The sequence below is a fragment of the Falco punctatus genome (genome assembly GCF_963210335.1).
Source record: "Falco punctatus genome assembly, chromosome: 12".
NCBI lineage: Eukaryota > Metazoa > Chordata > Aves > Falconiformes > Falconidae > Falco > Falco punctatus.
In genome coordinates, this window is record NC_137592.1 from 34408981 (window position 1) to 34436481 (window position 27501).

The 27501-nt window shown below is 52.0% G+C and overlaps 1 protein-coding gene across 3 annotated transcripts in view; it reads left to right on the forward strand.

Annotated features, from left to right (window-relative positions):
• LOC308071990 (phosphofurin acidic cluster sorting protein 1-like) overlaps window positions 1–27501 on the forward strand; it is a 69754-nt gene that overhangs the window by 39592 nt on the left and 2661 nt on the right. For all 3 annotated transcript variants that reach the window (XM_080408229.1, XM_080408230.1, XM_080408231.1), the window contains exons 2-18: window positions 8397–8484; window positions 15564–15653; window positions 16023–16148; window positions 16339–16501; window positions 16659–16750; window positions 17778–17858; window positions 18654–18713; window positions 19336–19487; window positions 23557–23650; window positions 23971–24042; window positions 24350–24480; window positions 24601–24733; window positions 24858–24962; window positions 26345–26451; window positions 26754–26908; window positions 26997–27107; window positions 27194–27296. In XM_080408229.1, coding sequence (XP_080264355.1) covers window positions 8397–8484; window positions 15564–15653; window positions 16023–16148; window positions 16339–16501; window positions 16659–16750; window positions 17778–17858; window positions 18654–18713; window positions 19336–19487; window positions 23557–23650; window positions 23971–24042; window positions 24350–24480; window positions 24601–24733; window positions 24858–24962; window positions 26345–26451; window positions 26754–26908; window positions 26997–27107; window positions 27194–27296 — 1863 coding nt within the window. The remainder of the gene's footprint in view (window positions 1–8396; window positions 8485–15563; window positions 15654–16022; window positions 16149–16338; window positions 16502–16658; window positions 16751–17777; window positions 17859–18653; window positions 18714–19335; window positions 19488–23556; window positions 23651–23970; window positions 24043–24349; window positions 24481–24600; window positions 24734–24857; window positions 24963–26344; window positions 26452–26753; window positions 26909–26996; window positions 27108–27193; window positions 27297–27501) is intronic.

Consider the following 27501-nt stretch of genomic DNA (forward strand, 5'->3'; position numbering starts at 1 on the left):
GTCCTCAGGTTGGGAGATGGCATTCAGGTTATATATAGACTTCAGCTGTGTCTTTGTCTGCTGTGTGCAGTGTCCCGCACTGAGCCACCCTCGAAATGAGCACAGAGGCAAGCACTTGTGTCCTAGACACAAGTCCACAACACAAACAGCTAGCTGGCCAGAGCTGTCCGCTTCGTTTCAAGGCTGCCAGTATTGCTGAGCCCAAAACTGTGGAGCTGTCTGTAGCTATGGAGCCTGTAAAGGACAGCTGTGCTTAGAGGAATCAGCCTGAGAATAGGAAGGGAACATTTCGTCATACAGGCTTATCTTTGACTTGAGTCCGCTATTGCATTTGCATTGGTCTGAGAAAGTATTTTTCCTGTTCGGAAGCAATTTGCTTGGAGAGAAGCTGGCATACACTTGCCCATGTGATGAGGCACGTCCAAACCTCAGCAGCCTTGAGAAGAAAGCACACTTGCTCTGGAGCAGTCAGGTGTAGGCCTGAGCAGTAGGAATCACAGGCAGCTTCACTGGGCTGAGAGTGTCACTGCTGTCTGCGCTTAGTGGGATGCTGGAGAAGATGGAATACTCCTTGGTTGGGTGTATGGCCTTGGCCGAGCGTTTTATGTGAGAGCTGTTTGTCCATTGCAGCCAGGCCTGCTGTGTGCTGATTTGGGGGGCCGTGACCCCTGCAGTGGCACTGAAGAAGCCATGCACCCTCATGCCTCTGCTTCATTGCCCTCCTCCTTGGACCAGCCTACCCTTTCTCACTATGCCACGGGCAGCGAATAAGCAAGGGAAGCCAATTCAGCTCTTGTCCTGAACTTTCTTTCATTAGAAGTGCAGTGTTACAAGTAGTTCAGATCTTCTTCCACATGCACAACCTGCATGTTAACATTTTGGCAGCACAAAAGCAGCTGAAAGCCTGTAGTAGATGTAGGAAAAGTGCTATGCACCCTGAGTGCAGCACTGCTGCTGGTCTGTCTGCCCCTCCTCGTGTGACTCTCTGCGTTTAGGGCTGATGTACACTCAGTACCGCATCTTGGCTGATCTCTTTTAACAAGGATGTTTCAAAAGCTTAACTTCTTAAAACCTGACAAGGAAACATAGTGGCTGGTCCAAGAACAATTTTGGCTGTAGCTATCAGATTACCAGTTTTGAAAGCCCTAGGGAAGAGAATGATTTTGCACATCAGTGTTGGGTATTTAGAAAGATTTTTATATTCTCCTAGATAAATCTAACAGATCTCTTCTGTAATGCTGAGTGAATCTTACACCCTCCAGACAATCAGTGAATCCATTACCTGGCTGTGCTCGATCCTCCCTCACACCTGGCTTTCACACAGGTAGCAAGCAGCTCTGATAGCTGTTGCTGGTGATAGCTGGTGCCTGCTGCTGCTGCCGGCTGAGACATGCACAAGGTCTGCCAATGTTCGTGTCACTTCTCTGAGCCTCCTTACGTTGTAGGTGCATTTGAACCAGCCTGGTATGTCTGCTATGCCTTGTCCTAACTGTTGTGTCTCTTCAGGGTGTGACCTGCTCTTTCCCGTGCATCTGTTGTGAGTGGCTGTACCGTCTCAGAGGTACTGCAATGCTATGATTGGCACAGGAGCGCCAAGAGGTTGTGATGGGAGAGCAGCTGTTCCTGGGAGGCCTCTGGGTGGCAGTCACAGCTCCTGGGCAGACCGGGGTATGGTCCCTGCAGTGGGAAAGCTGCTTCTGAGTGTTTAATAGAGCAGCTGGGTGCGGCAAGCTCAAGGGCAAGTCGCTGACCAAACCAGAGCTGTTCTGTGATCATCTGCCCAGAGATTAAAGAGTTAGGCACTTTTCCAAAGGCTGATCAGAGCAGGTCATGCCTGATAAATGTACATGCACAGTGAGATGGTGATGTTTAATGCAGTTAAAAATGGACTGCCCAGTCAGATGATGACAGCAACGGCTGTTGGGGTGGGCTTTCTGTCCTCTGAGGATAGGAAAAATGAAAAAAATGAGGTGCTCCAATACCGTCGTGCTGAGGTCCCATTTAATGTGCTGCACTGGCCTCTTCGCAAAGAGGCTGCAGTCTGTCTTGAATGGCCATCCCAGGGGGCATGTGCTAACACAGGGCTGTAAGCAGGACTCTGCACAGCTGTGAGCAGCCAGTCATGAAGACAAGGAAGGGTAGATGTAGCTACTTGCAGGACACAGTTTTCTTCCCTTTGCCTCCGATTTGTCCTGACTGAGGATGCCCTCTTACTGTTGGTAGTGTACACTCTGCTGACACTGGCATTCTTCGCTGTTTTAAGCATGCATTTGTCCTCTGTCCTCCTCCCGTGTAGTGCAGATAACTTGGTGCTGTGGGGAGAAGGAACCCTTTCTCAGCATGGGCTTTATGTTCCTTTGCTGTTATAACCCTCAGAGACAAAAGGAAGAAGAGTGTCAGCAGGTCGTCCAGAATTTGTGAGCTTTGGCCTTGGGTTTGGTCTCTCTAGAGCCACGTGGAGGGAGGTGGGATGATGGAGGGGACCAGGAATAGTCACATGGGGAAACAGGCTGGATATCCTAAAGCAGGCAGAGCCATAAGCTGTAAAATGCTTTACAGGAAATGAAAGGATTTTCATTTCCAACCTGGAGGTTTTTGTCTTTCTGTCCCTTATGTTTTGGGATTTCCTTTGGGAATGTCACTTGGGAATCGGGATGAGTCAAACCTACTGCAATTTGCAGTAACAGAAGTCTGCTCTGGATCCAGCAGCAGGGCAGATGCGTGCTATTGGTAGCAAAGTTGCTGTCAGCCAGGATGCTGGGGAGCCAAAATGCTTCCTCTCTCACAGCAAGGAGGGGATTGCTCGTCAGCACTAGGGCTGTTGTGCTGCACACCACCCTGTGTAGCTCAGCTAGGGGACCCTGTTACACAGCAGGCATTTGGTGGCCCTGGCCCTAGTTCCTTGGGGCCTCCAGGAGGGTGCCTTTGTGGCCTTTGGTCTCTGCATCCTGCTGTGTTACTCCAGTGCAGCTTGCTTTACATGCGCTTCCCAGGCAGCAGCAGTTGCTGGAGGGCAGAGAGGCAAGTGTGCTAGCAAGTCTTGAATGCTCTGTCACACTTTCCCTTGGGGAGGCTCTCAAAGCAGGCTAACACCAGCTTTCATCCCAGTTCATCTCAAAGCATGTAATTGGTCCACCTACTCGTCCTGATGCCAGAGCTGCAGAGCTTGATGAATCTGCTGCTGTCCCAGTTCATCGCTCCTGTTTGCTGGCAACAGGGACTTGGTTTCTGAAAGTGGAGTAGGTCTCTCCTCCCCTCTGTGTGCATGAGTGGTGTCTTGTGCTTATGTACGGCTGAGGAAGTATCTTGACTTCAGAAAGCTGTGGCTGAGTGCACATTCACTGCTTGCACCCCATTTGTGTGCTCTTCTCTTAGCGCCTGCTTTGGCCACTATCAGAGGTGAGCTGTAGGGCTGGACACCTCTCTGTTCGGGGCGGGTAAAGCTGCTTCTCCGAACTGTTGTGTGAGACTAGCCAGCCCGCAGGGTGAGCTGCAGGGCAACCCCATCGCCCGGGGTGGCTGGTGCTGGCCGGCTGCCTTCTGCCCTCCAGTGGGAAGCCTCGCAGGAAAGAGGTGCTGCACAGCAACTGAGCAGGGCTACAGGAGCGGCCCGTACCTTGCAAGGCCCACTGAACATCTGCCATTGCTCCAGAAGCCCAGTCTCAGAGATGGATATCTCCTTGAAAGGCAAACCTGAGCTGTCGAGGTCAGGAAAAATACTGAGGAGCTGCTAAACTGCTGCTGTTGAAGGCTTAGTCCACAGCTGTGTGTCTAATAAGGATGGTAGTGTTGACAAGGATGCATGGAGGGCCAGTGCTGGGAAAGGTGGATGTGCTCTAATATTTGTAGGTGGCATGGGAGCACCAGGCAAAACCCAGGGAGCCTGGCTGCTGCCACTTGAAGGAATGAGTGCAAATGTTCAGGAAAACAATCCTGCCCAGAGAATGAGCTGCTACTCACCCGTGGTCAGTAAGCCAAGCACTGAACAGCCCAGAGTCCCAGCAGAAAAAATATACTGCGTCTGCTCAAAAGGAGTGTGAGACCTGCTGTTAAGGTTTTATATCCTGTTACTGGCCAGATGTACCGTTCAGAGTCCTTGTTGCTGCCTTGCTTTACACTCTAGACTTCACCTTCCATGTACCTCAGAAGTGCTCCTTGGCACCTCTGCCTCCTCAGTGCTTGTGTCCTGTGCAAAAAGAGATGTCTGAGGTTCCTTGTTTACCCAGAGCTCAAGCTGCTTCTCTGCCAGGCGCCTTTGCCAGTTTGTGGATAAGTTTTGGCTAGTTTTGCAGCTCCAGTTTTACAGGGTGCTTCTAGAGCCCCCTCACCGTGTACAGTGTACCCCCAAATCTTTTTGCTGAGGCCATAGGTAGGTCTAAATAGTTTTCCTCTCCTTACTAGTTGCTCTCGGGCTTACAGGCAAAGCACAGGCTGTAACTTGCTACTCCTGTACTGTGCACAGATGCATTTTCATCCTATTTTCCTTCCCTCTCTACCAGCCTTAGGAGCTGTACCTCTAATTTGTATTCCCCTGGCATCAGGGACTTTAGAGGTGTGTGGCCTTCACTGAAACATTGGCCTTGAAATGCAACAGTAAACCCAGCCACTGTGAGTGTTACCTGTGGGCAGCGGTCACCTGTTGGGACAGGAGGTTGGGTGAATTTGGAAACAACAGCTGGAGCCAGTGCTTTGCTGCTGGCACTGAATTTCACAAAATAAATGTTACAGGAGCTTTGCTTTTCAAGGTGAATGCACAGGCGAGGTTGGTGACAATGTTATAAGCGTTTCATCAGAATTCAGAGCAAAAATTCCAAATTAATCATTTAACTAGAGAGGGAGAAAACAGCTGAGAAGCTGCAACCTGGGGGGGGGAAGGAAAAAATGTGCATAGAATGATGCTTTGGGGTGTTTTCAAAGTATGACTTCAATGTTTAAGAACATACTCTAGAAAAGTGCATACTCTAGAAAATTTCAGCTTTGAGGCTTTAAATGCTATCAGACAGTTAACTCAGTGGGTTCCTGGGTTTGCTTCTTTCTCTAGCCCCCTTCCCCCTCCATCTTATTTTGATGTAATTGCAGGATCTCAACTTTGAAAGTTAGTGCTTGTTTAGCTAAGGTGAGTGAGAGAGTGTCTGTGTGCATGTGTCGGTGCACGCATGTGTCAGTGCGCACATGTGTCTGCTCCTTAGCCAGGGGGGTGCCGTCAGGATGCATGTGTTTGTATGTATGTACCTGTGCTCCTTTTCATTACCACCACCTTAGCTGAGGCGTGGGTGGCAGTGATGGGTGTGTGAATGTGGGTATGTGTACATGTACTCTTTGTTTGTGATGTCCTCAGCCAGCAGCGGTGGTGGGCTGTGTGCTTCTTGGTATCTTCAGCTTTGGTACCAGGTTGAATAAAGAGGTAGAGCGGAATGAATGAAGGTTAGGAGCTGCTTTATTTTATTGCATGTTTAAAAAGCCATGATCAGGAAAGAGGATTTTTGGCTGACGAACCATCCCAGTTAGTGATGGAAAGAAGGCAGCATTTTTTAAGATAATATCAGGAAATGGTGAGTATCACTTGCCAGTGAACAACTGGTAGTGGAGTGTAGGAGTACTGGAGTTCCAGGAGGCTGTCGGACTGTCCTGTTGGAGCTCATTTTCCTTGTTGCTGTCAGTCACCGTTGCTATCAGTGTTACACAGTCATGTTCACCACAGCACAATACAGAGGCAGTCCTTGCAGTAGTTCCACAGCTCGAGTAATTGCTACTTAATCTGTTTAATTATATGAGCAGGAAGATCCAGATTTATAACTTATCTACCAAAAAGTGCAGTGACTTTAGGGAATCACGGTGATCAGTTCTGGGCAAGACCATGGGGTAGTTGCCGTGGGATTTGGCTCAAGCGTTCAGATAGGCACTGCCGTTCTGATCCCTGTGATCAGTCCTGTCCTATAGAGGTCTTCAGGGATTAGTGGGAGACCCACTGCTCTCTGGAACTGGTGCCAAACACTTAGCGGTGACAGAAATCTAGGTGATGCAGGGATTGATTAAGTAACAGATCAAAAGAGGGTCATCAGGGACAGCCAAGCTGCTAGGGAGCACCCTTTTAAAAATTGTGTGCTCTTGTGCTGCAAATAAGTACATTTAGACTCCAGGACACGCATGCTAATTTCTGTGGGATGGGCAGTGGTATTTCAGAAAGCACTGTTTTGAGAAGGGGTTGGAGTTGCAGGGTAACATATACGTGAGCTTGTGAGATCTTTTGAGTGCTGCAGGGGGGGATGAGCAGAGAGCGGAAGGGGGTTACTACCTTCCCGTACGTGGTTCGGTAAGGACCAGGGGCAGAGTACAGGGTCTCCCCCTGTGTAAAAGAGACCTTGAAAACTGGAGAGGGATAGAAAGAAGCTTTGAAGTGCCTTATTGGAAATAAAAGAGCTGCCCAAGTGGGCAGAGCTGATCAGTATGCATGTACTCTTCCCCGAGGAAAAATACCAGGTACCGACAGGACTCTGAAGTGCCTCAGATTGGAGCATGAAGAGCTAATGAATGGATTAGTTTGGATAAGGAGTGTGTTTTTACAGTGAGAACAACTGCTAGGTAGAATTATAATCTTTCAATATCCTCCAATTAAGACTGGATATCCTTATGGAAGTTTTAATCTTTTTGGGATAACTTTTTAACACAGATAACTCACATCTAGATATGTGCTGTATGGAAAATTTGAGTACATGTTCTGTACTTGCCTTATACATTCAAGCCTGATTCCTCTCTGTGGCTTGTCTAGGGACTAGGGACAGTCAAAGTTAGAACTGGTTAGCAATGGTGTTAGCTAAGCTTAGCCTCTTTGAAGACTTTTTCTTAGTACATCTGGTGTGGTTTGCTGTAACCCATCTTTCTGTTAGTACTCAGTCCTGCCCTCCCTGCCCTAGAGGTGGCCTCCTTGTCTTTGGCCACGCTCCCCACTGCTCACTCCTAGCCTTGCCTAAGTGTTTCTGGGGAGCAAGAAGCCTGCCCTAGATGATTTCTCCCTTCCTACAAGCAGAGGCTCAAACAGGAAGGGTGGACAGGGATGGGATCACTGATTACAGTGCTGGAGGTGGGTATGAGGGCTTAGGGGGCTGTAGCCCTGGGTTTTGGCTGAAGGAATCCAGGCCATCTGGCAAAGAGGCAGGACTCCCAGCTTCCTGACTTCTGGTCTCCACCATGCCCTGCTACCGAAACACAAAGGACAAAACAGCAGGATTGCAGTCACAGTCCAGCAAACCTTCTGCACAAGCTAAAATAATTTTAGCAGGGAGGGCAGGCACATGGTAGGAGGTGAGTGCTTGCTAAGCCCTAAACCTGTCCTGCAGTACAGCTGTCTGTCCGTTTCCAGTATCATTCCACCTCTGGGCTGTTTTACACTGTTGCTGTATGTTAGCATAGCAAGGACAGTTGGGTTTTTTCCTTCTGGAGGGGGAGGGGGGGGGGGGGGAAGAGAAAGCACAGAGGGGAATAGATTTGGCCCTCAGAGAGCACAGTGTATCAGACAGAAAGGTATTTGGTAGCAGGCCATCTGTTTTCCAGGAAGAGTGGCCTAATCTCAGGTACAGCACACTAGTATCCACAAAAGTCCGGGTACCACTGGCTGCAGCAGTGCAGACACAGGGTGGAGCACAGAGGCTACTTGTGAGACTTGAGAGTGCCAGTGTTGCTTGTAAAAATGTGTTTGGCCTGTGCTTCTGACACATAGCTCCTTTCTCCATGGGGGTCCTGCTGCAGGCTCCTAGGCAGGAGGTCAGGGTGGCTGGCTGGCTCACAGGCACTGACTAGTCCTTCGAGCCACAAAAGTAACTCTTCTCACTCAGCCTCAGGCACCTTTCCTGGGTTTTTCCTGGAGGTGCCACTTACCATACTGAGTCCCTGGGATTTGAGGTTGTCAGGGTGGTGCTGCTGTATGAGGCTTTCTGCGGGGCTGCTGCTGCCCAGCTTCCGAGTCAGCTCTGTGTGGTACTGTGCAAGAGAAGAGCTGAGTTGTGATGTCTGCATGGGAACATTTGCCTTAATTAAGTCCAGGATAAGAGTGGATTTAAGTGCTTTGGTTTATAAATAAACAGCACTGTGGCCAAGGTAGATTTAAGCAGAGCTGGCAACAGCCCTACTTGGGAAGGGATCTCTTTACCACATGGCCTGCTGTTGGACTTCCTGTTGCATGCTAATCCCTTAAGCCTGCTTTAGCTCTGTTAATTTTCCTTCTTTCCTTTTTTCCCCAATGGGCTGTCTTGGTGGCGCGTGAATGCCAGTGTTCCTCGGCCAAGCTTGTGCCTGCAGCTGGGCCAAGCATCTAGGCTGCCTTCCGAGCACTGGGTACCATGTGGCAGGACCCCAGGGATGGTGGTGCCTGAATGTGTCCCATTCTCTCTGTCTTACAGGCTCTGCAGTCTGCGCCTGAAGAAACTCACAGTGCTGAAAGAGCTGGACAAAGAGCTAAGCTCAGTGCTTATCGCTGTGAAGATTCAGGTATGTTCCTTTCCTTGCTGCTGCCTGATGGCAGCAAGCCCATCCTTGTGCCCTCTGTGAAGTGCTGGTCTGCATGTCCCTTGCCTTGTGCCCACCCTTTGCTTCTGTCTTGATTAGCACCCCTGGGGAGATTTTGGCTCTCAGGCAGGTGGGAATGATGCCCCAGGGACAGCAGCAAGCTGCCTGGTGCTTGTTTCTATCAGAGATGAATTTGGTTAGGCCTCTACGCTGGCACAGAGTGCTTCTTGCTTCCCTGCCTGCTTCAGCCAAGATCCTCCTCTTGACCTGCTGTTCGGAGTTTGGCATCCCCTACACCACTGTTCCCGACCCTTTAGACAGGCTCAGCACTGGTGGTTTCTGGCAGTGTCTTCCATCCAGATCCCCTCCCTGGGGAGTGAAGGGTGGGAACGGAAGGGTGCAAGGGATCAGCAGCTCTGTGCATGACTTCTGCTAACATTTGCACCCCATGTGATCTCACTGCTGCCTTTGCTGTCCCCTCCCTTTCTCTGTGCATTCCCGCTGGGCCTGGTGCCTCTACTCTCAGCCAGGCCAAGGGGAAGGGAGAGAACCTTTGTCACCAAGGGTGGAGGGAATTTGCTGCCATCCTGGTATGTGTGACCCTTCCCCCTCCCTCTTTGCAGCGGGTGGTGAAGAGATGGGTCTCTGTGGGTGCAGGCACATACTTTGTGCCTGCGAAAGGACAGCATGGAAGCAAGATGCCTCTTGAGTATGCTGTCCTCACCACAGCTTCCCTTACACAGCTGGGATGCTGGTGTCCTTCCTTTGTTCTTGTCAGCTAGCAGAAAAGCTGCTGATCCCATTGAAAGCACTGTGGGGCGGGAGCTCAGCAGCTTTGCACTCCCACAAAGCTCTTTGTGCCACGCATATTAGGATCTAAATCCTGGATTAGTGCTGGAAGCTGCAGTATTAGTGGAGGTCTGGGAGCTGGGGTTTGCCTTCGTGGCAGACCTGATTCACCTGCACAGAAGGAACTGAAAGCGAAATGTGTGAAACTCAAGGCCTGGAGTGAGGACAGCAGGAGGATGCTGTGGTCCACACACTATTGGTCAGTGTCCCACTTTGCTGGCCTTTCTATCCCTGTGTGTATGGTACCATTCAGGAGAGCTGAAAGCACTGGGATTTCACTCCCAGAACCTGTCCCCCTTTGGTGCAGGTTTTAGCAAGGGTACAGCCAGGGCAGGAGAGAGCTGCCTGGCCCCTGGAAATGCAGGAGTAATCAAGGCTGGGCCACGGGTGCCAGCAGCACAGGACTCGGGGGCTGGGAGCGAGCTGGGGGCTGTGGGTCCCATGTGTCTGGGAGGGCTAGGCTGGTCCCTTGCTCCTTTTATCTCCTGCACTGTTGGCCCAAGCTGTCTGTGCTTCTGTGGACTGGGGAACCTTGGGCTCCCAGGCAGCCCCCCTTATGGCAGAGCGTCCATGTGCTGAGCATGTACATCCTCAGTTGCCCTCTCTCTCATGCACTGCAAACATGAGACTGGAGGAGGCTGCACAGTGGGACTCTAGCTCTTGCAAACAGATCACCCCCATCCCTGCCACAAGCCAACTTTGCAACCTGTTGGCAAAAGAAATTAACAGGCTTCAGCAGTGACTGAGGTCACAGGGATTTTTCACCGCAGGGCTCCTTTCCCTGCCAGGGAACGGAGACTGCATTCTGGGGCTTAATTTAGACGTGGTCACCTCCTCTCTGTGTGGCCACATGCCCATGGCTGCATGCTGATGTAGGCTCCCTGCGAAGCTGAAGGGAACTGGAGGAGAATGCTTCTGCCCACATTACCCTGTGGCTTGACACTCGTTGTGGGAGTGGGTTGGATTTGTATGCTTCCCCAGGCTGGTTCCACCTGCCTGACCAGCCGCCTTGGCAGGGTCAGGCACTGCTGAGCCTTCCTGGAAGGCAGATGGAAGCCGTAGGCAGCTTCACCACAGCCTGCCTACAGAATGGCCTCAGATGGATCCATCCCTCCTGCTCCTCTCCTAGGTAACAGATGAGTCACGCTAGCAAGAAGCTGTTTGAAGGCTGCCTGGCAAGCGTTGCCATCTCCATCTTTTGGATGGAAACAGCTGATGCATGTAATTTGTGGAGGACCTGCAAGTTCCCAAGGGGGCAGCTGGGGACTAGTGGAAAGGGGAGCTATATTTTCTCTCATTTCAGTAGTAGCTCTGTTGGGTTAAGGAAGTTACCTGTCAGGAAGTTGGTGCTCTGAAAGGCAGATTGCATGGAAACAAAGCTCTGACCCTGCCTGAGTGGGACTGGCACCAAGACAACAGCCCCAGCGCTGGAGACAGTCTGCTGAATGAATGTACGTGACCCAGAAGGTGGTGTAAGCCTGTCTAGAGTATCTGATCTCCTTGTTGCAGTGATCATGCCCTTCTGGTCTTAAAATACAAGTTTCCAAGTGTGGTGTGTGCTGTTATTTGTGCCTTCATCTAAAAAGACCACTGTCAAAGGACTAAGGGCACTTTCTGTGTCTACAGAACACACCCATTTCCCAGAAGTGATTTGAATATTTAATGTTCAGTGGCTTCCAGTGAGGTGAAGTCTGCACTACTGTGGAAAAGGGGATTTACTCTCATATCACTTGCGTGGTTTTTAAACATTATCCCTCATTATATCTTTCAACAGACTGGAGATGTCATAGAGCGTTCCTTCTGTGTATTGTTCAGCATGGCATTAAGAGATTCAGATGTGCCTGACTCGGCTCCATAAAGGTGCAGATATCTGTCTTGGCATCATAACCAACTGTGGTGTGAAGGGAAGTGCGGTTGTTCCTCTCAGCAGAGAGACTTGCTATAATTCAGAAACACCCAGCCTTGAGCCATGAATAGAGGAAACAATCAAAGAAAGAAGAAAACAAACCCCAGAACTTTCAGCTCCTGTGACAGGTGCTGTGGGAGGGATGCAGAGCCTGCTGCAGCAGCTTGCAGGATGTGGCTGGTGACTCAGGTTCAGCCCTTGGTGCTGCTGTAGAGGGATGATGCTGGCAGCCCCTACATAGACCAGAATGTGTGTTACAAAACAGGCCAGGCTGAGCTCATTTGCCTCTGCCAGGCCTGCCTGCTGCCCTGGCCCTGCTCCCTGCAGGAGCTTGGATGTTTTGCTCCTTCTTGCTATGCATGGAAGATACATGAAGAGGTTTCTGTCTACACCTCAGTCATGCTTTGTTTCTAATCTTTTTGCAATCACTTGTAGGATTTTCCACTCCTGCCTGAGCAATCCCAGCTACCCCCTAAATAATGAAATTTGCTGATGATATTTAATGGGCTGTTCTCTCGCAAAATGCACCTTTAGGTTGAATTCTGGGTGGTCTTTTGCTGTCTGCCTTGGCCTGGTCTCCCATACTATGTCAGTTCTCTCTCCTGTTCTGGGTTTGGTATGCTCTTCTAGCCTCAACCCTGTATTTTAAACAAGACCCATCAGTACAGATTTATACCTGAAACTGGGGATTGTACCTTACAAACCAGACCGGCGCATCATGCACCTGTGTATAGTAGTGAAAGGTCCTGTATGTTTTCAATCTATTAGGTAGTGAAGATCTGTGACCACAACCTCTCCCTATTGCTTTTCACTTCCTTAACTGTCTTTGTCACCTTTGATCTTCATGTAATGGTCTGATAATAAGTTTTCCTGTAGTACTGGTGGTGATACTCAACTGTTTTGCTGAGAAATTGGTCTTGCCTGACATTACTCAAATTGCAGAACAGCTGAGCTATATCAGGTGCTCAAGGCCATGTCCAGTTGAGGTTTGAATTTCTCAAGGGATGGAGAATCCTGTCTTTGTGTGTCCTGCCCCAAGGTTTGACTGCATTCACAGAGAAAAAAAAATCCCAACATCTAATGGTAATTCCTCATGCTCCAGCTCATCCCTGTTGTCTCTCACTCTGTTCTTGTCCACCTCTGAGAGGAGTTCACTTCTGTCTTCTCTTCACCCTCCTGCTAAGTGTCTGTAGGCAGCAGTAATGTACCGCTTCACCTTCTCTTTTTCCAGCTGAACAAACCCAGCTCACTCAGCCTCTCCTTGTATGTTCTGTGGTCCAGCCCCTGATCATCCTGATGTCTTTGGCTGGACTTGCTCTGATCTGCAAATGTCTGTCTTGTACTGGGGAGCCCAGACTGGTTCTGGAATCTAGTTGTGATGTCATCAGTGCTGAATAGAGGGGAGGAATCCCTTTTCCCTGTCTGCACACTTGCTGAGGCTGAGATCAGTGTCATTGCTGCAACAGGGCATGCTGCCATTGTAGGGGTACCTTGATGCTTGCCAGGATCTCCGCTGTCCCTTTCTGCAGAGCCTGTCCTGCTCCCTGGGGTGCTTCACAGGCAGCAAAGTTGTGGGATGTCCTAGGGGAAGACTTTGCTTTTGCCTTTATTGAACCTCATGAGGTTTGTGTCAACCTTACTAGAAATCCTAAGTTGTTTTTAATTCTCTGTTGCTGGTAGGCAGGTAGTAGCCCGCAGGTGGAAAAATAACCAGTTTCTAATCTGTTTAATTGGAACAATGCTAGTTTCTGCTGGGTCATGATTTGTTCCTGAAACTGATCCATGTTTCCTACTGGATATGTGAGTACCATCCATGTCATGAAACTTGGTGTACCTTACAGGCTGAACTTGAGCTTTACGGCAGTGGCTTTACCTTGCTGAGAGGACTGTACCTCAAGCATTTCTAGTACAATGTCTAGCCCTGTTTTTTACCCCAAGTGCTGGCTGAGCTTAGACGTTATGGTCTCTCTACCTTCAGTGACGCCACAGACTGGGTATCTCCCAGGGCTTCAGCTCAGCCATGATGCAGCCTGCCAGGTCATTGCACCCGTCAAGGACTGTCCCGGACCTAAAAGTGCTGCTGATTAGGGGGTCTCTCGGCTCCGCTGCTGCTCCTTTCTGCTTGCATTGTGATAATGAACCAGTCTTTGTCCCAGTCCTTGCAATGCCACATGGATGTGCACCAGTGTTTCACTTTAGGGCCAGAGCCGATGACTGGAGCTGGGTGTGGTACTTCTGCAGTGGTCAATGACAGTAACACACAGAATGACAATGTTTATGAAACCTTGACTCACTGGACATGCCACCCAGGCTGATCTCACCTTTCCTTTGCTGTAACTCCATCCCCAGAAATAGCATCTGCAAGAAGAATAATTGCATCAGTATGTGTGTTTTGACGAAAGAATGAATCTTTGGTGGATAGTCTGTCTGCAACAAACAGCAAATGGTAACATGCTAAAGTAAATGGTCACTGTCACAGTGACCACTTATCATCTCTTATTAAGAGTTCAGGAAGGAAGAGTCAGTGCGTTCTTGGCCAGGAAAGCTCACAGATGGTGAAGGGGATAAGCTCCAACTCCTCTCTTCAGTTTTAGGAATACCATTCACAGGAAAGCCTCACTCCTGGCACAGTCACTGGGATCAATGTTGCAGACAGCTCAGATTGGGCCTCTTGAAAACCAGCAAGGGTTTTGCTAGAGGTTGTTATTGCTTGGATGTCAGTGAGAACTGTAGCGCTGCATCACTGCAAAATATGGAGCCCTTTCTTGCTTCCTCTCTATAGGTTATTTGGGTTTTTTCCTTGCTGGCATGGGTAACACCAGCAACACAGGTGCAAGAAAGGTCTTATATCAGCACCACCCAGGCTTGCCGGACCGTGCTGAAGTTCCCATCAGCAAGTTTCCTTGGTGCTTGCTGGGTGTTGAAATATGCCCGTGCCCATTGCCATGCTCTTTGACTGCAGAGGGGAGGTAGCCGTAGTCTCCTTTATGGTGCCACCTGCATTCTCCTGTCATGACTTCTGGGGCTGCTGTCCCATTTGCAGTGGAGATGAAGAGCTGGGTGCTCTGAGCTCACCTAACCTTAGTCAAATCTAGGATTTGTCTAAGTTGCTGAAGGGTCTCTGGCCACGGCCAGCTTAGGATCTTGCCAGACACAGCATCCATCAAGATCAAGCTGGGAAGGGTGTAGGGGATGCAGTGAGGTCCTGGGAAGGGGCAACATATATGAGGTGGGAGCTGGTTCCTTTGAACTGCTGTGCCTATTTGATTAGCTTTGACCCACCTGCTCCCTAGCCCATGGTTTAATTTAAGGAGTGCTTACAAAAGCAATGATAACTGATTTGCAAGAACAGATGTACTGGCCTGTAACTAGGCTGTTACCTCCCTAAATCAATATCTGATCTTGCTAGCCCATTCACAGGGAGGCAGGAGAGAGTGAGGAACCACCATGGGTTATTTTATACTTGGAGCTGGTCCCACAGCCCTGCCAGGGGTACAGCCAGTGGGCATGGGCCTTTTGTGGGATCTGAGTTGTGCCACCTTGCAACCAAGAGAGCTTGGTGCATGCAGACTGCATTTTTCATCCCCCAAGTCACTCAGGGTCTCTGTCAGCAGCAAAGCTGTAGAGATTAATTAAAGACAGGACAGAAGAAAAGAGTTGGAGTGGGCATGCGGTTAGAGTGCCTCTCTTACTGTTCTCCTGGGGCAAAAAAAACATTTGTATATGTGGAGAGATACAGTGTTGCCCAAGGAACCAAGATTAGGAGTTTTCTGAGACACAAGCTGAGCAGGCAGGAGGACTGCTGTTTCCCTGGGGCATCCTGCCTTGGTCCCAGCAGAGCTGTCCTGGCCAGCTGTGCTTAGGCAGGGGTCTGTGTGCTGGGGGGCAGAGATGGGCTCCAGGAGCTGTCCCTTTCCTGGCTAGGGAGTGTGTTGGGACCCTTTTCTTCTTCTACTGGTTGCTGTATGCATGGCTCCCTCTGGCTCTAGCAGTGTCCCTCCACAGCATCTGGTGGGCTCCAAGTGCAAGAAGCTGGGTTAAGCAGAGCAGGCCAGGGAAGAGCAAGTGCTCCCTGGCAGGTGGGCAAGGAGAAGGGGCCTCTGGCAGCCCAGGAGAAACTGCAGGCTTTCTGCAAAGTGTTAATTGGTGTGTGTAAGGTGGCTCTGTGAGGTGGAAAAGGATAAAGTCAAGGCACTGGCTCTTTCCCTGCGGACTGTGAACACTCTTGACTTGTGTGTGTGGTGCAGCAGAGTCTGTGGCCAAGATGCTCCAGCTTAGCTGTGTGCATCTACCAATCTTGTTGTAGGGTTCAAAACGAGTCCTGAGATCAAATGAATACGTCCTCCCACCTGGTGGCCTGATGGAGACTGAGCTGGAGCTGACCTTCTCACTGCAGGTACCTTGTGTTGCCTGGTCCCCTGGGCTCCCTGGTGCTCCCCTCACCTGGCATTTCTCAGCAAGCATGGCTTTGGGGGCTCAATGTGAAGGGGACGAACTCTGAGGAGAGGCCTCCTGTGTTGCCCATGCTCAGATTGTAACAGCACAGATTCCTGCTGCTGGCCAGCTGCTCCGTTGCTCCAGGGGTTGTTTTGCTGGGCATGGGGATTTGGAGGATGATGCAAAGTGCAGGTGGCCTTTGAAGGGCACCTCAAGCTCAGCAGGTCAGATCCTGCTGTACATTAGCACTGAGGGAGAGTTTTCTACCTGTGTGTCGTGCAGAGCCCTGCCCTCATGCTGTCGTCTTCCCTGTGCTTCCCTTCCCCAGTACCCACACTTTCTCAAGAGAGATGGCAACAAACTACAGATCATGCTGCAGCGGAGGAAGAGATACAAGAACCGCACAATCCTGGGCTACAAGACGCTCGCAGTGGGCATCATTAACATGGCTGAGGTACAGGGTGCTGAGAACAGAGGGGAGCTTCACATGGCCTCCCTGTGGCAGTGCTGGGGAGGGAGCTGGGCTGGCTGGCAGGTGCTCGGTTCTGTGAATGCCCTGGGTTATTGGCTAGCTGTAAGACAGTGGGGGTGGGCTGCCAGCTGCCATTGTATCATGCTGGCAGGGGGCTTGTCTGTCTGCCTAGGTGATGCAGCACCCAACGGACGGTGGACAGCTTCTGGGCCTCCACAGCAACATGAAGGACGTGAACATTCGAGTGGCTGAAATCAGCATCTACTCTTTGTCCAGTCAGCCCATTGACCATGAGGACGGGAGTGTCCCCTCAGGTCCTAAAATCAAAGCTTCAGGTGTGTTAGCACTCATCACAGACCTGAAGGCAAGCGTTTTGGGCAGGACATGGGTAAAGGAGTGTGTCCCCAAGCGTCTGCCAACAATACCAATCATTTCGCTGGTGCCATGACAGGTGTCATGCTTAGCTGTGGTATTTGCACTGTCTGCTTTCAGATCGTTCCCCAGACATTGATAACTACTCTGAAGAAGAGGATGACAGCTTCTCCTCAGAGCAGGAAGCCAGCGATGATGCTGTGCAGGGTCAGGTAAGGGAGGCCTGGCAAGGTGACTTATGTCCTGGTCCCATTTCTGGGGCAGGAGTCAGGAGTTGAGGGTCTTAATCACCCTGAGCCCTCTTACCTCCCTTGTAAACATTTGTTACGGTTTCAGAGGGCAGAAGGCCACAATACCTGACAGCAGGAAGAACTATGGGCTGCTGTCAAGTCCATGGTAGGGCAAGGGAGGGACTTTGGAGAGCCATAGTTCTCACCCATCTGTCCTTGCAACTGTCCTGTCTGCAGCATAAAACCCCTGCTGAGCCCCCTGCATCTTGCACCATGATTTTCCCCTGTCTCCCTGTGGTAAGAGGCCAAAGGCTGCCCTCTCTCTGAGAGAGAACAGATTTTAGGAAGAAGTGCAGTTTGGGTCTGAGAATGGTCAGACGTGGCAGGCCCATCCCAGCCCTGTGATGAGCCGTGCCATTGCTGTTTGCTGTCCTCTTGTGATGCCTGCACTCGAGGCCAGAAAAAACTTTTGGTACTAGCATGCTGATCAAGCACAGGGACAACCCCCTGTTCAGGGTCCTCCACATTACCTGTCCCATCGTGCTGGGTTAAGACATCAGGGCCCCATGTATTTAGGCTGATCCCTGGAAGAACACCTTTTGTGAGCTCAGGTGCTGTGCCCTCTGAGCTAACCATGGAGAGGGGAGAGCAGGAGAACAACACATGGGTCCCGGGAAGGCTGGTGAGTGCGGAGAGAAGAGTTTTAGATTGTGGCAAGGACTGTTGCAGGAAGTTTCTCTTTCTCCTCTGAATCTTGCTGGTACACGTCCCTGTGGATCGTATAGCCTGGGGGCAAAGGCACTGGGGAAGAACATCTATTGGGGGACAGTGCTAAGGAAGGAGAAGGTGCTGCATAGAGAGAGGTGGGAGAAGTGAGAAGCAAGACTGAAGGAGTAAGGTAGACCAAAGCTTTTCAAAATAGGGAGCAAGTGTAGAGCAGGGGAACTTCTGGGAAGTGCTGCTGCCTGTACTCGAGTTGCTCTGTTGTGCTGTGACCTTTTGCCTGCAGGATCTGTTTGATGAAGAGGATGACCTGAGGAAAACCAAGAAGGCTAGGAGGAAAATGATCCGAACCGCATCAATGACCAGAGTAATATCAGCACTTGCAATGTGATCAAAGGGATGGAAGGGATTCACTTCTTCCCCTCCCTGCAGGGAGTGAGGGGAGTTTGGAGGGACTGCTGGTACTGGTGAAGAGCGGGGGAGCCTGAGAAAAAGGGGCAAACCTCTTGCCACTAACAAGTTAGCTTGCTGCTCAGAGCTGTACCCCAGCTCACAGTCTGTGCTGTGTTTAGCCTGGCTTTGTATCAGTGATGATCTGTGTGTGACACAGTTCTGACTAGCTGCTGTGACATGGTCTCTTTCCATCCCTGAGGAAGGATAAGGCTGGTACAAGGAAGGGTGAGCCATCAGCTGCTCCTCTGCCTGTCAGCAGAAGTGGGAAGCTGCCCTGCCAACCCCCTGCTCTTCAAGCATCTCCTCATCCCCATCTGCTTCAGCCCTGCAGGTCCCTGGGCACTTGTTCCTGAGTTTGTTCCCCATCCTTTCTTGCTTGAAGGTGGCGTTCCTCAACCAGACGGTCTGGGGAGAAAGGGGATTTAAATGGAGAGAAAGTGCTATTCCAGCCTGTAGCAGAGAGAGTTTAAGTCCTTGTGCCCTCCCTCATACCTGGATACAGTGGCTTCTATCGGAGTCCAGATTTAGTCCAAATCCTACAGCAGATTTAAATAAAGAGCAAGGGACATCGTAGCTGACCTTGGGCCTGTGGACCCAGAAAGGAGCTGATGGCATATAAAAGAGAGCAACCGTGTACTGTATGTTAGTCATCTTGGAACGTGATTTCATAGTTTTACTGATCTTTTTTTCTTCTCTTGTTTTGTTTTAGCAACCAAACTTCAAGCAGAAATTTGTGGCTTTGCTGAAGAGGTTTAAAGTGACGGAGGAGGTAAGAAGCAGGAAGGCTGCCCCACCTGTCAGTGTCTCCTGCAGATGTGTAGGGGTCAGAGTGCTGGTTCCCACTCACTGGGAGCACAAGGCATGAGCTGCAGGTGCTCAGGGGTGTTAGCAAAGGTGGTGTGAGACATGGCACAGACCGGGCCTTGGCTTTTCCAAAGCTTTCTGCCTCAAGAAAGCAGCTCTGAGCCTCATGCTCAAATCAAACACACCTTCCTGTTGGGGAGAGAGGCCAGCCGCAGAAGGGTGCTGTCATACACTGGTTCTGCCCCAGGAGCTGGCATTGCAGGGGCAATCCTGTTCATGACTGAGAGCAAGCTAACATCAGCCTGGGGGTGGCTGGTCTTGACTGGAAGCCTGCACTGAGTGTGCAGGACAGCCAGCAGAGGTCCTCCCAGGTGTCTTAACACTCAGGACGTGTTATGGGTGTCTGACATTCCTATGGCTGTCATGCTGACAGTGTCACTTGATTCTTCCACAGTCTGGATTTGGCTCCCTGAGGTGGGAACAGTACCATGGTGTGCCTTGTGGCTGGGAGGGAGCTTGTTTCGTGCCTGGCCTGGGACTCAGGTGACTCCATATCTCTTCATTGCCCTCTGGGCTTGGTCCCACAGGTCCTGGACTCTGACCCTGTAGACCAGACCCAGGAGGTGGAGGAAGACCTGGGCTTGCTCTATGACAGCCTGGAAGAGTGCAACAACAGTGACAGTGGCCCGGAGATTGAGGACAATGAGAGCGTGCACAGCACACCCAAGCCCACCCTGAGGTAAGGGTTGCAGGGAGTCACAGGTCAGCAGCACAGTCTATAGGACCTGGAGAAACACCCTGACACTTTTCTGTTGCTTGGGCTAATGAAGGCATTGTCCTGTCTCCATTCCCATTGCCATCTTGTGTTGGCACCACTGAGCTCCTCACGTACATATCTTGTTTAATAAATTCAAAACTCCCCATTAAAACTGCCTTCCTTCACATTTAGTCTCATTTAATTTCCTGCCAGACCAGCACCTGACACTTGCTGATCTGCTGGAAGAGTACCTACTTGATCTAAGCCCCTGCTGTTCCCAGCTCTCATATCTTTCTGCTGACAGCCCTGGCCTTCTCAGAGCTCTCCACGCTGAAGCATGCCTGTCTTTTGAGCACTTTGTGACTGTTGGGGCCAGTCCTTGTGTCCCTGTGAGATCTGCATGCTGTGTTCCCACCCTTTGTGGAGACTTGTGACTAGCAACCATCTACGATGTTTCTCACCTCATTCCCCAGGCACTCAGTGGCTTGACTTGCTCTGCCAAGCACTGCTGACTTGGCATAGAGGTCTCCAGTGGACCATGCAGTGAAACCAGGCTTTTCTCCCCCAGGATCTGTGTTTACCTGGCCTCTCTGCTCATGCTGTTCTGTTTCTGTGCTGTCCTTTTGTGAGAAAGTTGCCTTTTATTGTCTTTCTACTTGGCTGCTTCACAGTGTGCTGGGTCTCTTCTAGCCAAGCCAAGCTTACTTGTCATTATTGTTTCTACAGTTTGGTATTGAAATATAATTTGGATTGGTTAGAATCGCTGCTGAAGGTACTTAGCAGGGGTAGCAGACTTGGTCTGTCACAAGCAAACTGAAATTAAATCTGCTGGATTCAGGAACCCATGAGACACCAGGGAAGAAACAGGAACGTGACAGAAGTCATGCTTTCCACAAACCCACAAATCGTTGTGAAGGAGCCAGCAGGCATGTGTGCAAGGGGGTGATGCTGAGGTGGCCTGCTTGAACTCCAAGGGCTTTCACATGATCTCTCATGAAAGGAAACACAGGTGTTGTGGGAGAAAAAGGAAGGTCTTTTTCTGGTCGGATAACCGTTTTATGTATGTAAACTATGTAAAGAAACTGTAAGAAAAGTCTGTTGAAAGTATTTAAGTATAAGACCCTGCCCTCATTCTGCAAGTGCCTGCTTGCAAACATCTGGTCTGGAAGAGCATCCTAGAGTAAGTGCTGGTTTGTGCTTATGCCTGCCATCACAGTGTTCCTTGGGTGTTTGCTGCCGTCTCTGGTAGGACAGTCTATTGGGCCCTGGGCTGTTTTGCAGCCGGTTCACGAAGCGTTCCTAGCTTGGTTTGCTCTCCAGTGTCTTAGTTTCTGGCAACGCTGAGTGTGTATTCCCTTGAATTCACATTACTGGGTCTGTACTTTTTCTAAGGAGATGTGGGAGCCAACTGCTACGGTCTTCAGCGTAGACTTTAGTGTAGACAGCACGGTACCAAGGCCCTGCATAGCCTTCTCAGCTGGTGATGACCTTCCAGCGCAGCCTGTAAATTCAAGATGTGATCCTCGAGTTGGATTTCTTTATTGTCATAGACAGCCTTGCAAGACACTGTGAAGGCCTCTGTGGAGCAAGGGCTTTAAGGTAGTCCTTGAGGGTGAGCAGTGGCCAGTGCCCTGGCTTGGACCAGTGGTGTTGGGAGCAGATAGCCATGCTTTTGGTCAGCTCAGGAGGCCACACAGCTGTGGGTTGCTTCTGCACTGGAGTGAAAGTGGAGCTAGAACTGAGGCTGTTAGGTAAGATCTCAACAGTCAGAGCCTTTGGTTGAAGATTGGGGTGAAAGAGCAAATGTTTCCATAGGTGACTGGGAAAGTGGATGGGGGAGAGGGGGCTAATTCATTGCAAACAGAAGGAGGCTGTGCAGAAGGTCTGGGATTTACCTAAATCTCAACCTGCTGAGACTCAGACTCAGTCATGCCTACAGCCTTTAAGCTGCAGAACAGGGAAAGCTGGGAACTGCAGAAGAGCTCTGTGCTCAGTGTGGCACATCCTCTAGGGGTGAAAGGCTCTGAATTGCAAGCAAGAGGGCAGAAACACATAGAGCTGTCATGGGAAAGGGGGAGACAGCCCCATTTAAATGGGGTGTTGAAAGCCAGATCAAGTGTATACAGTCCAGACACACCCAGTGTTGAAGAAAAAAGAAGGGATGAAGATACCTTTTTGAGGTACCAGTGGAGCCAGGGGTATGTCCACCTTCTAGTGGGATTATGGGGACAATACAGAGGAGTGTGGGAGAGGTGCTGAATGGGGTGTGAATTACTAGAACACTTACATATTTCTCTGATTTGACTCTTAAGTTATTAATGTAAGAGTCTGTATGTTAAGTTATTAACTTGAGAGTCTGTATGGATTGAAATTGCTGGCTGAGAAAAGGCCAGTGTAAAGTAATGACTGTGCAGGCTGGTGACAGTGCCTGGGATCCTGTGGCAGAGATTGGAGGGGTGGAGAGCGCAGAAACATGTTAATAACAGCAGACATCACTTATCCCTGTATGAACTGGAGAAAATGACCCACCAGGGCACAATTCTGACTCTAAACCTGGAGCTTTGGTAAGTGAACATGTCATGAAGCAGCTGGTCATGGAGCCAGCGAGAGAAAAATTGAGCCCTGACTTCTCCCAGCCAGTACAAACACTGCTGCTGAAGAGCTGCTCTGTGATGGAGGCCATGATTTCCTGAGTTGAAATGTCCTTGTAGGAGCAGTAAAAGCAAAGAACCTGACAAACACTGTTGTGCCTGGCAGCAAAGCATGCTGTATCCAAAAGAGGAGACATGTTAAAAGTAAAAGGAGCAGCCAGGATATTTAGATGTCTGTAGGTATTCTGCAGACAGCTATATCCAGACAAGGGTAATAGGACTCTGGCAGAGTTTCCATTGTTTTCTAACAGAAGAACTGCTCTGTATCCTACACCTCTGTGGCCATCCCTGGAAACCTGCAACCTGGAATCCCCATCTACAAACCAGGCAAATCGGGAGAAACTTTTCCTGGGAGTTAGTGAGCACATACATATGTACAGCTTAGAGGGAAGCTAGCTCAGATGTTCCACAGGAAAGTCACACATTGTAGATGAGCTGCCATGGCTGCAAGGGTCCTGAGAAAGCTGACAGGTGAGATCCAGGGATGGAGCCTGCTTGGTTTCCTAAAGACTGGTCTTTGAGCAGCCCCGCAGGATGCAGAGGGAGTCCTTGGCAAAAAGGTAATGGGTGGAAAAAGGGGAAACAAAGGTGGAAGTTCACACTGGTGGCACAGACAGTCCTGTTGCCCCAGGGGAGTTCCTGTGTTGACCATTGTGACTTGGGAACAGGACCTGGGAGTTGCACCGTGCAGTTCTACCAAAACATCAGCTCAGAGACCTAAAAAAAGGGCAAATTTAAATGCTGGGGAACAAAAGAGGACGTCGCTGTGCTGCCTGAGGTGTGGTTCTGTGTGCAATACAGTGGTCTCCAGAGCCTTGGGAAAGGGGAAAGCAGAAAGGGAAGGTGGAAACTGCTGTTGAAATTGTGCTGCAGCAGCAGTCAGAGGCAAGGAGCCTTCTGTGGAAGAGGGGGAGCAGAAAGGAAGGCAGAGGAGATCTGTGGAAGCCGTGGTGGTGCAGAGGGGACACGGAGGTTCAGCAGTTGTGGTGTTGACTGAGACCACATACCAGTAAGATGGTGGTTCCTCACCCTGCCCTGCAGTGGTAGGGGATCACCTGAGAGAGAAATCTGGCTAGGAGACAGGGACCCTGCCTCAAACTCACTGGGATCACAGGTTTAGCCCTGTTGGACTGGGGTGGCCCCATCCTGTCCCTGCGTCCAGCATTGCTGCAGCAGACCATGGTGTGTGGGGCTGGCAGGTCTGCCGCTAGGCTGTGTCGCTTGGACACTTGGGTGTCTGGCCCTGTGTCCCACTGGGGACCTCTCCACAGTGCTCTGTGCTTGGGACAGGCTGGTGGGGGTGTGCTGGGATTGTGGTGACTTTGTTCCTCTCTTATTCCTGCCTTTTTCTCTCCCGTCTGTCTGTCTGTCTGTCCGTCCGTTCGTCTGTTTCTCTGCAGGCGTTTCTTTGAGGGAGTCTCTCATTCTGGTTCCCAGACTGAGATCGGCAGTCTGCACAGCCAGAAAGGGCAGGATCAAGAGTCTGGCAGCCCTGTGAGTTACACCACCACAACCACCACCTCTTACCCCTTCCCTCCCCAGCCAGCCCAGCATCCCCACAGTGCCTGCAGCTCCCTCTTGAGACCTCAGCTCCTGGCAGCACCTGCCTGGGGCTGCTCCTTCCCTTCTTTCCTCTTCTTTTTCCCAGCGCAGGCGGACAGGTAGCGATGGGGGGCATCCTCTGGGGTCGGTCCCAGGGGGACACTGGGCTCCCCTGTGGGAGCATGTGTTCTGTGAGGCCAGGCATGGGTCACTGTCAGCTGCCCAGCTCGGAGCACTGTGTCCTGCTCTGACCCCACTCCCTTGTCCCCCAGGGCGAGGCAGACAAGCGGAAGCCAGGAGTGCTGCGGCCACAGGAGGAGCCAGGATTAGAGGTCCCTGCAGTGGTGAGTCAAGGCTACAGGGGTGTGGAGCGGGGCTATATATCCCTCAGGCCCCACCTTGCTTTCTGGGGTACCGGGAGTGCCCACCAGCCTGGGAGCAGGGCTGGGGAGCCAAGTAGATTGGGCTGGGAAGCAGCAAGAGTGGAAGGAGGGTTAGGATCTGCAGGAGATGCAGCCAAGCCCCCTTGAGGTCCTGCAGGCTTGGCTCTCCAGCAGGGCCACCAGACCTATCCTGTGTGGGGGCACCCATGGGTGCAGGGAGCAGGGCAGGCAGAGCAGTGTGTGCACAGTGACTGTGTGTGGCCCTCAGGAGCTGGCCGCAGAGGAGCCGTGTTCGCAGCTGGCCCCAGCAGAGGCTGCCGTGAGGGAGGGCAGTGTGGACAGGCTGGCCCAGCTGGGCCCCGGGACCAAAGCCGAACTCCCCAGTGCCGTGTCCCCCAGGTGAGGCTGGTCCGCGCCCTGTGCCAGGGCTGAGGGGGCTCACGCTGGCTCGTGGCGTGAGTGGGTGTTGGTGGGGATGGGATTTCCTCAAGTGTCGCCCCTCCTGCTTCTCGCTCACAGCAAGGCAGACAGCAAGCAGTTGTGGCGTCCCCGCAGCACCTCTGTGAAGGACCGGCAGAGCTCAAAGGGACAGGGTGGCCGTGCCAGCAGCCTGGACAGTGAGAGCTCTCCTGACTCATGGCACAGCACCCAGGTGAGACCCTGGAAGCCACCTCACCTGGAGGCTTCTTACTTGAGAGCCCTGCCAGGCCTTCATCTGTGGGCAGAGCAGCCAAGGCAGGTGGCTGGGGTTAACCTTTGTGGTGATGCTATGACAGGTGCCCCGAAAGTCTGTTTACGATCAGCTGAACCAGATCCTGGTCTCGGATGAGCAGCTCCCCGAGAGCATTGTGCTGGTGAATGTTGCTGAGTGGCAGGGGCAAGTAAGTAGCCGTGACAGGAGCCGGATACATGAGGGAAGCTGTAAGCAGGGTCCCAGGAGATTCTCCCAGGCATGGCAGGGTGTCCTAGGGAAACTGGCACCAGCTGTGCCCTCCTCTCCCCCAGCATGGCCCTTCCTTCAGGGAGACAGTGCACTTACACAGTGCTGAGCTGTGTACACAAGAGCCTCATGTGTCTCCTCCATCATGTGCCACACACCAGCATTGCTGGATCCCCAGATCTCAGTGCCCTGAGCGGTCCCAGCCAGGCTGGTTAATGGACTGTGGCTCGTGTCCTCACTACTTGGTCCAGGCTCCCACTGACCACACTGGTCAGAGCACTGTTGGATGCCCTAGCAGAGGTGCCAGACTACCCCTGCTGCCACCAGGCCCTGGGAAGCAGCAGAGGTGCCGTTCCGCACTCAGAGATGGGAGAGCGTAGCCTACCGCTCCCAGGGAGAATTAACTGCATTGTCGGACTGGGGTTTCTGGGCAGAGAGGCATGTGAGGCCTTCCTGCCTCATGCATGGACATCATCATGTCCATGTGAGGACGGGCCCAGCCCCTGCCTCCCCCATGCATGGAGGAGTTGACTGCTGAAGGTGAGCAGGGCCATGTACGTGTGTGCAAACATGCAAACAGCAGTTATATAAAGCATTGCGAGACCCCTTTGGGATCCTGCAGCTACATCTGACATCCAGAAACAGCGCTGGAAAATCCAGGCAGGGTTTGTGGCAGAAGAAAGGGCTTGTCAGCAAGAGGTGGCGGAGTCAACCCAAGCCACACATCCTTGGTGTGTTTGCTCTAGCTCCTGTCCTGATGGGGGGGAAAAAGGATCAATGACCATTCTCAGACCCTGTCATGGCATCTTCTAAGCCCCCTTGTCTAGCATGACTGCCTGTTTTACCACTGTTCAGTTGCACACAGATACCTCAAGAGGCACAGAAAAGATTTTGGAGTGCCACAGTGGGCAGGAGCAAGGGCATGAGCAGAGGGAGATTGAGCCATGAGCTGGGTCCTGCTGTGGGATGGCAGGATTTAAACCAGAGGGTCCCTGGACCAACCCCTTTATCTCAAGGAGCACAGTCTGGTCCCTGAGACAATTTTGCCCTTGCCATTGCAGGGTGGTGACTGCTGTGCTAAAAGGGAAGAGCAGGGGGCCCAGGCAGCCAGCCCCCTGCAGCAGAGCTGGGAGGAGTGGGGGTGCTCAGGCGTGCAGCCAGGGGTGACCTGATGGTTTCAGCCTCCCCACACAGCATGGGTGGGAACGGGACCCCAGCTTTATCCCAGGGGGCACAGAGGCCAGGGCAAGCGTGGGTTGCTGCTGGCCAGCACAGCCGTGCCCCCCCCCAGGGTGCCTTAACCCAAGCTCTCTGCATTGGCAGTACGTGAGTGAGCAGCTCCAGGCGCACAAGCAGTTGGTCGTATCCACCTGCTCCGTGGCGGACATCCAGGCAGCCTTCAACACCACAGTCTCTCGCATCCAGCGATAGTGAGTACAGCTTGGGCTCAGCCTTGCAGCTCCTGGTGACTGCAGAGAAGGCTGGGAAGGGCCCTGGCTCCCCCAGGGCTCGTTAGGACCCTTTGGGGTTGTGGACACCCCCATAAGAGCAGGTGTAGGCCCTGGGGAAAGCAGGGGATCCCCGTGCTGGCTGTGCCCGCAGCAGTGCTCTGCAAGCTGGAAATTGCCAGCCATGGGTTTCTGCTGCTGGGTCGGCTGGGCTGGCAGGCACGTCCCCTGCCCCCAGCCCTCCTGCACCCCTCTGACAGTCTCCTTTTCTCTCCCTTTGGCAGCTGTAACTGTAACTCCCACATGCCTCCCCCAGTGAAGGTGGTGGTGGCAGGGGACCAGAGCTACCTGAGCGTTGTCCTCCGTTTCTTCGTGGAGCAGCTGGCCAGCAAGACGCCTGACTGGCTCAACTACCTTCGCTTCCTGCTTGTGCCTCTGGGTGAGAGCCAGGGCGAGCCCGGCCCTGGGGTTGTCCTCTCCCACCAGCCTGGGTTCTTCTGCACCAACGTCACCCTTCCCACCTGCAGGCTCTCACCCTCTGGCCAAGTACCTGGCCTCGGTGGATAATAAATACAGCACCCTCTTCCTGGACACAGCATGGCGGGAGCTGTTCAGCAGGGCCGAGCCACCCATCGCAGGTGAGGAGCGGGCCGGGCTGGGGCCAGCAGTGCCCTGGGGGAAAACCCAGCTGCCGCCAGGTCCTCATGGCTCTTTGTGCCCACAGACACTGTGGACATTGCAGGCCGCGTCGCCCAGTTCATCGCTGGAGCCAGCCTCTCTCACCAGCTCCCCATCTCCGAGGCCATGCTGACCTACAAGCAGAAGAGGTGAGCGTGGCCCTGGGTGCCTGTCCTGCCTCATGTGGCCCCAGTCTGGGCTATGGGAGACTGGGACAAGTGAGTGAGGTCCCATGCTGTACTCCACCGGCGAGCAGCATAGTGCTGAGGGGAGCTGGGGTTCCCATGGCGAGAGGCCTGTGGTGCCATCCCCTGCCACCCCCTGGTGTGCTCAGCCCCTCCAGCAGCTGTGGGC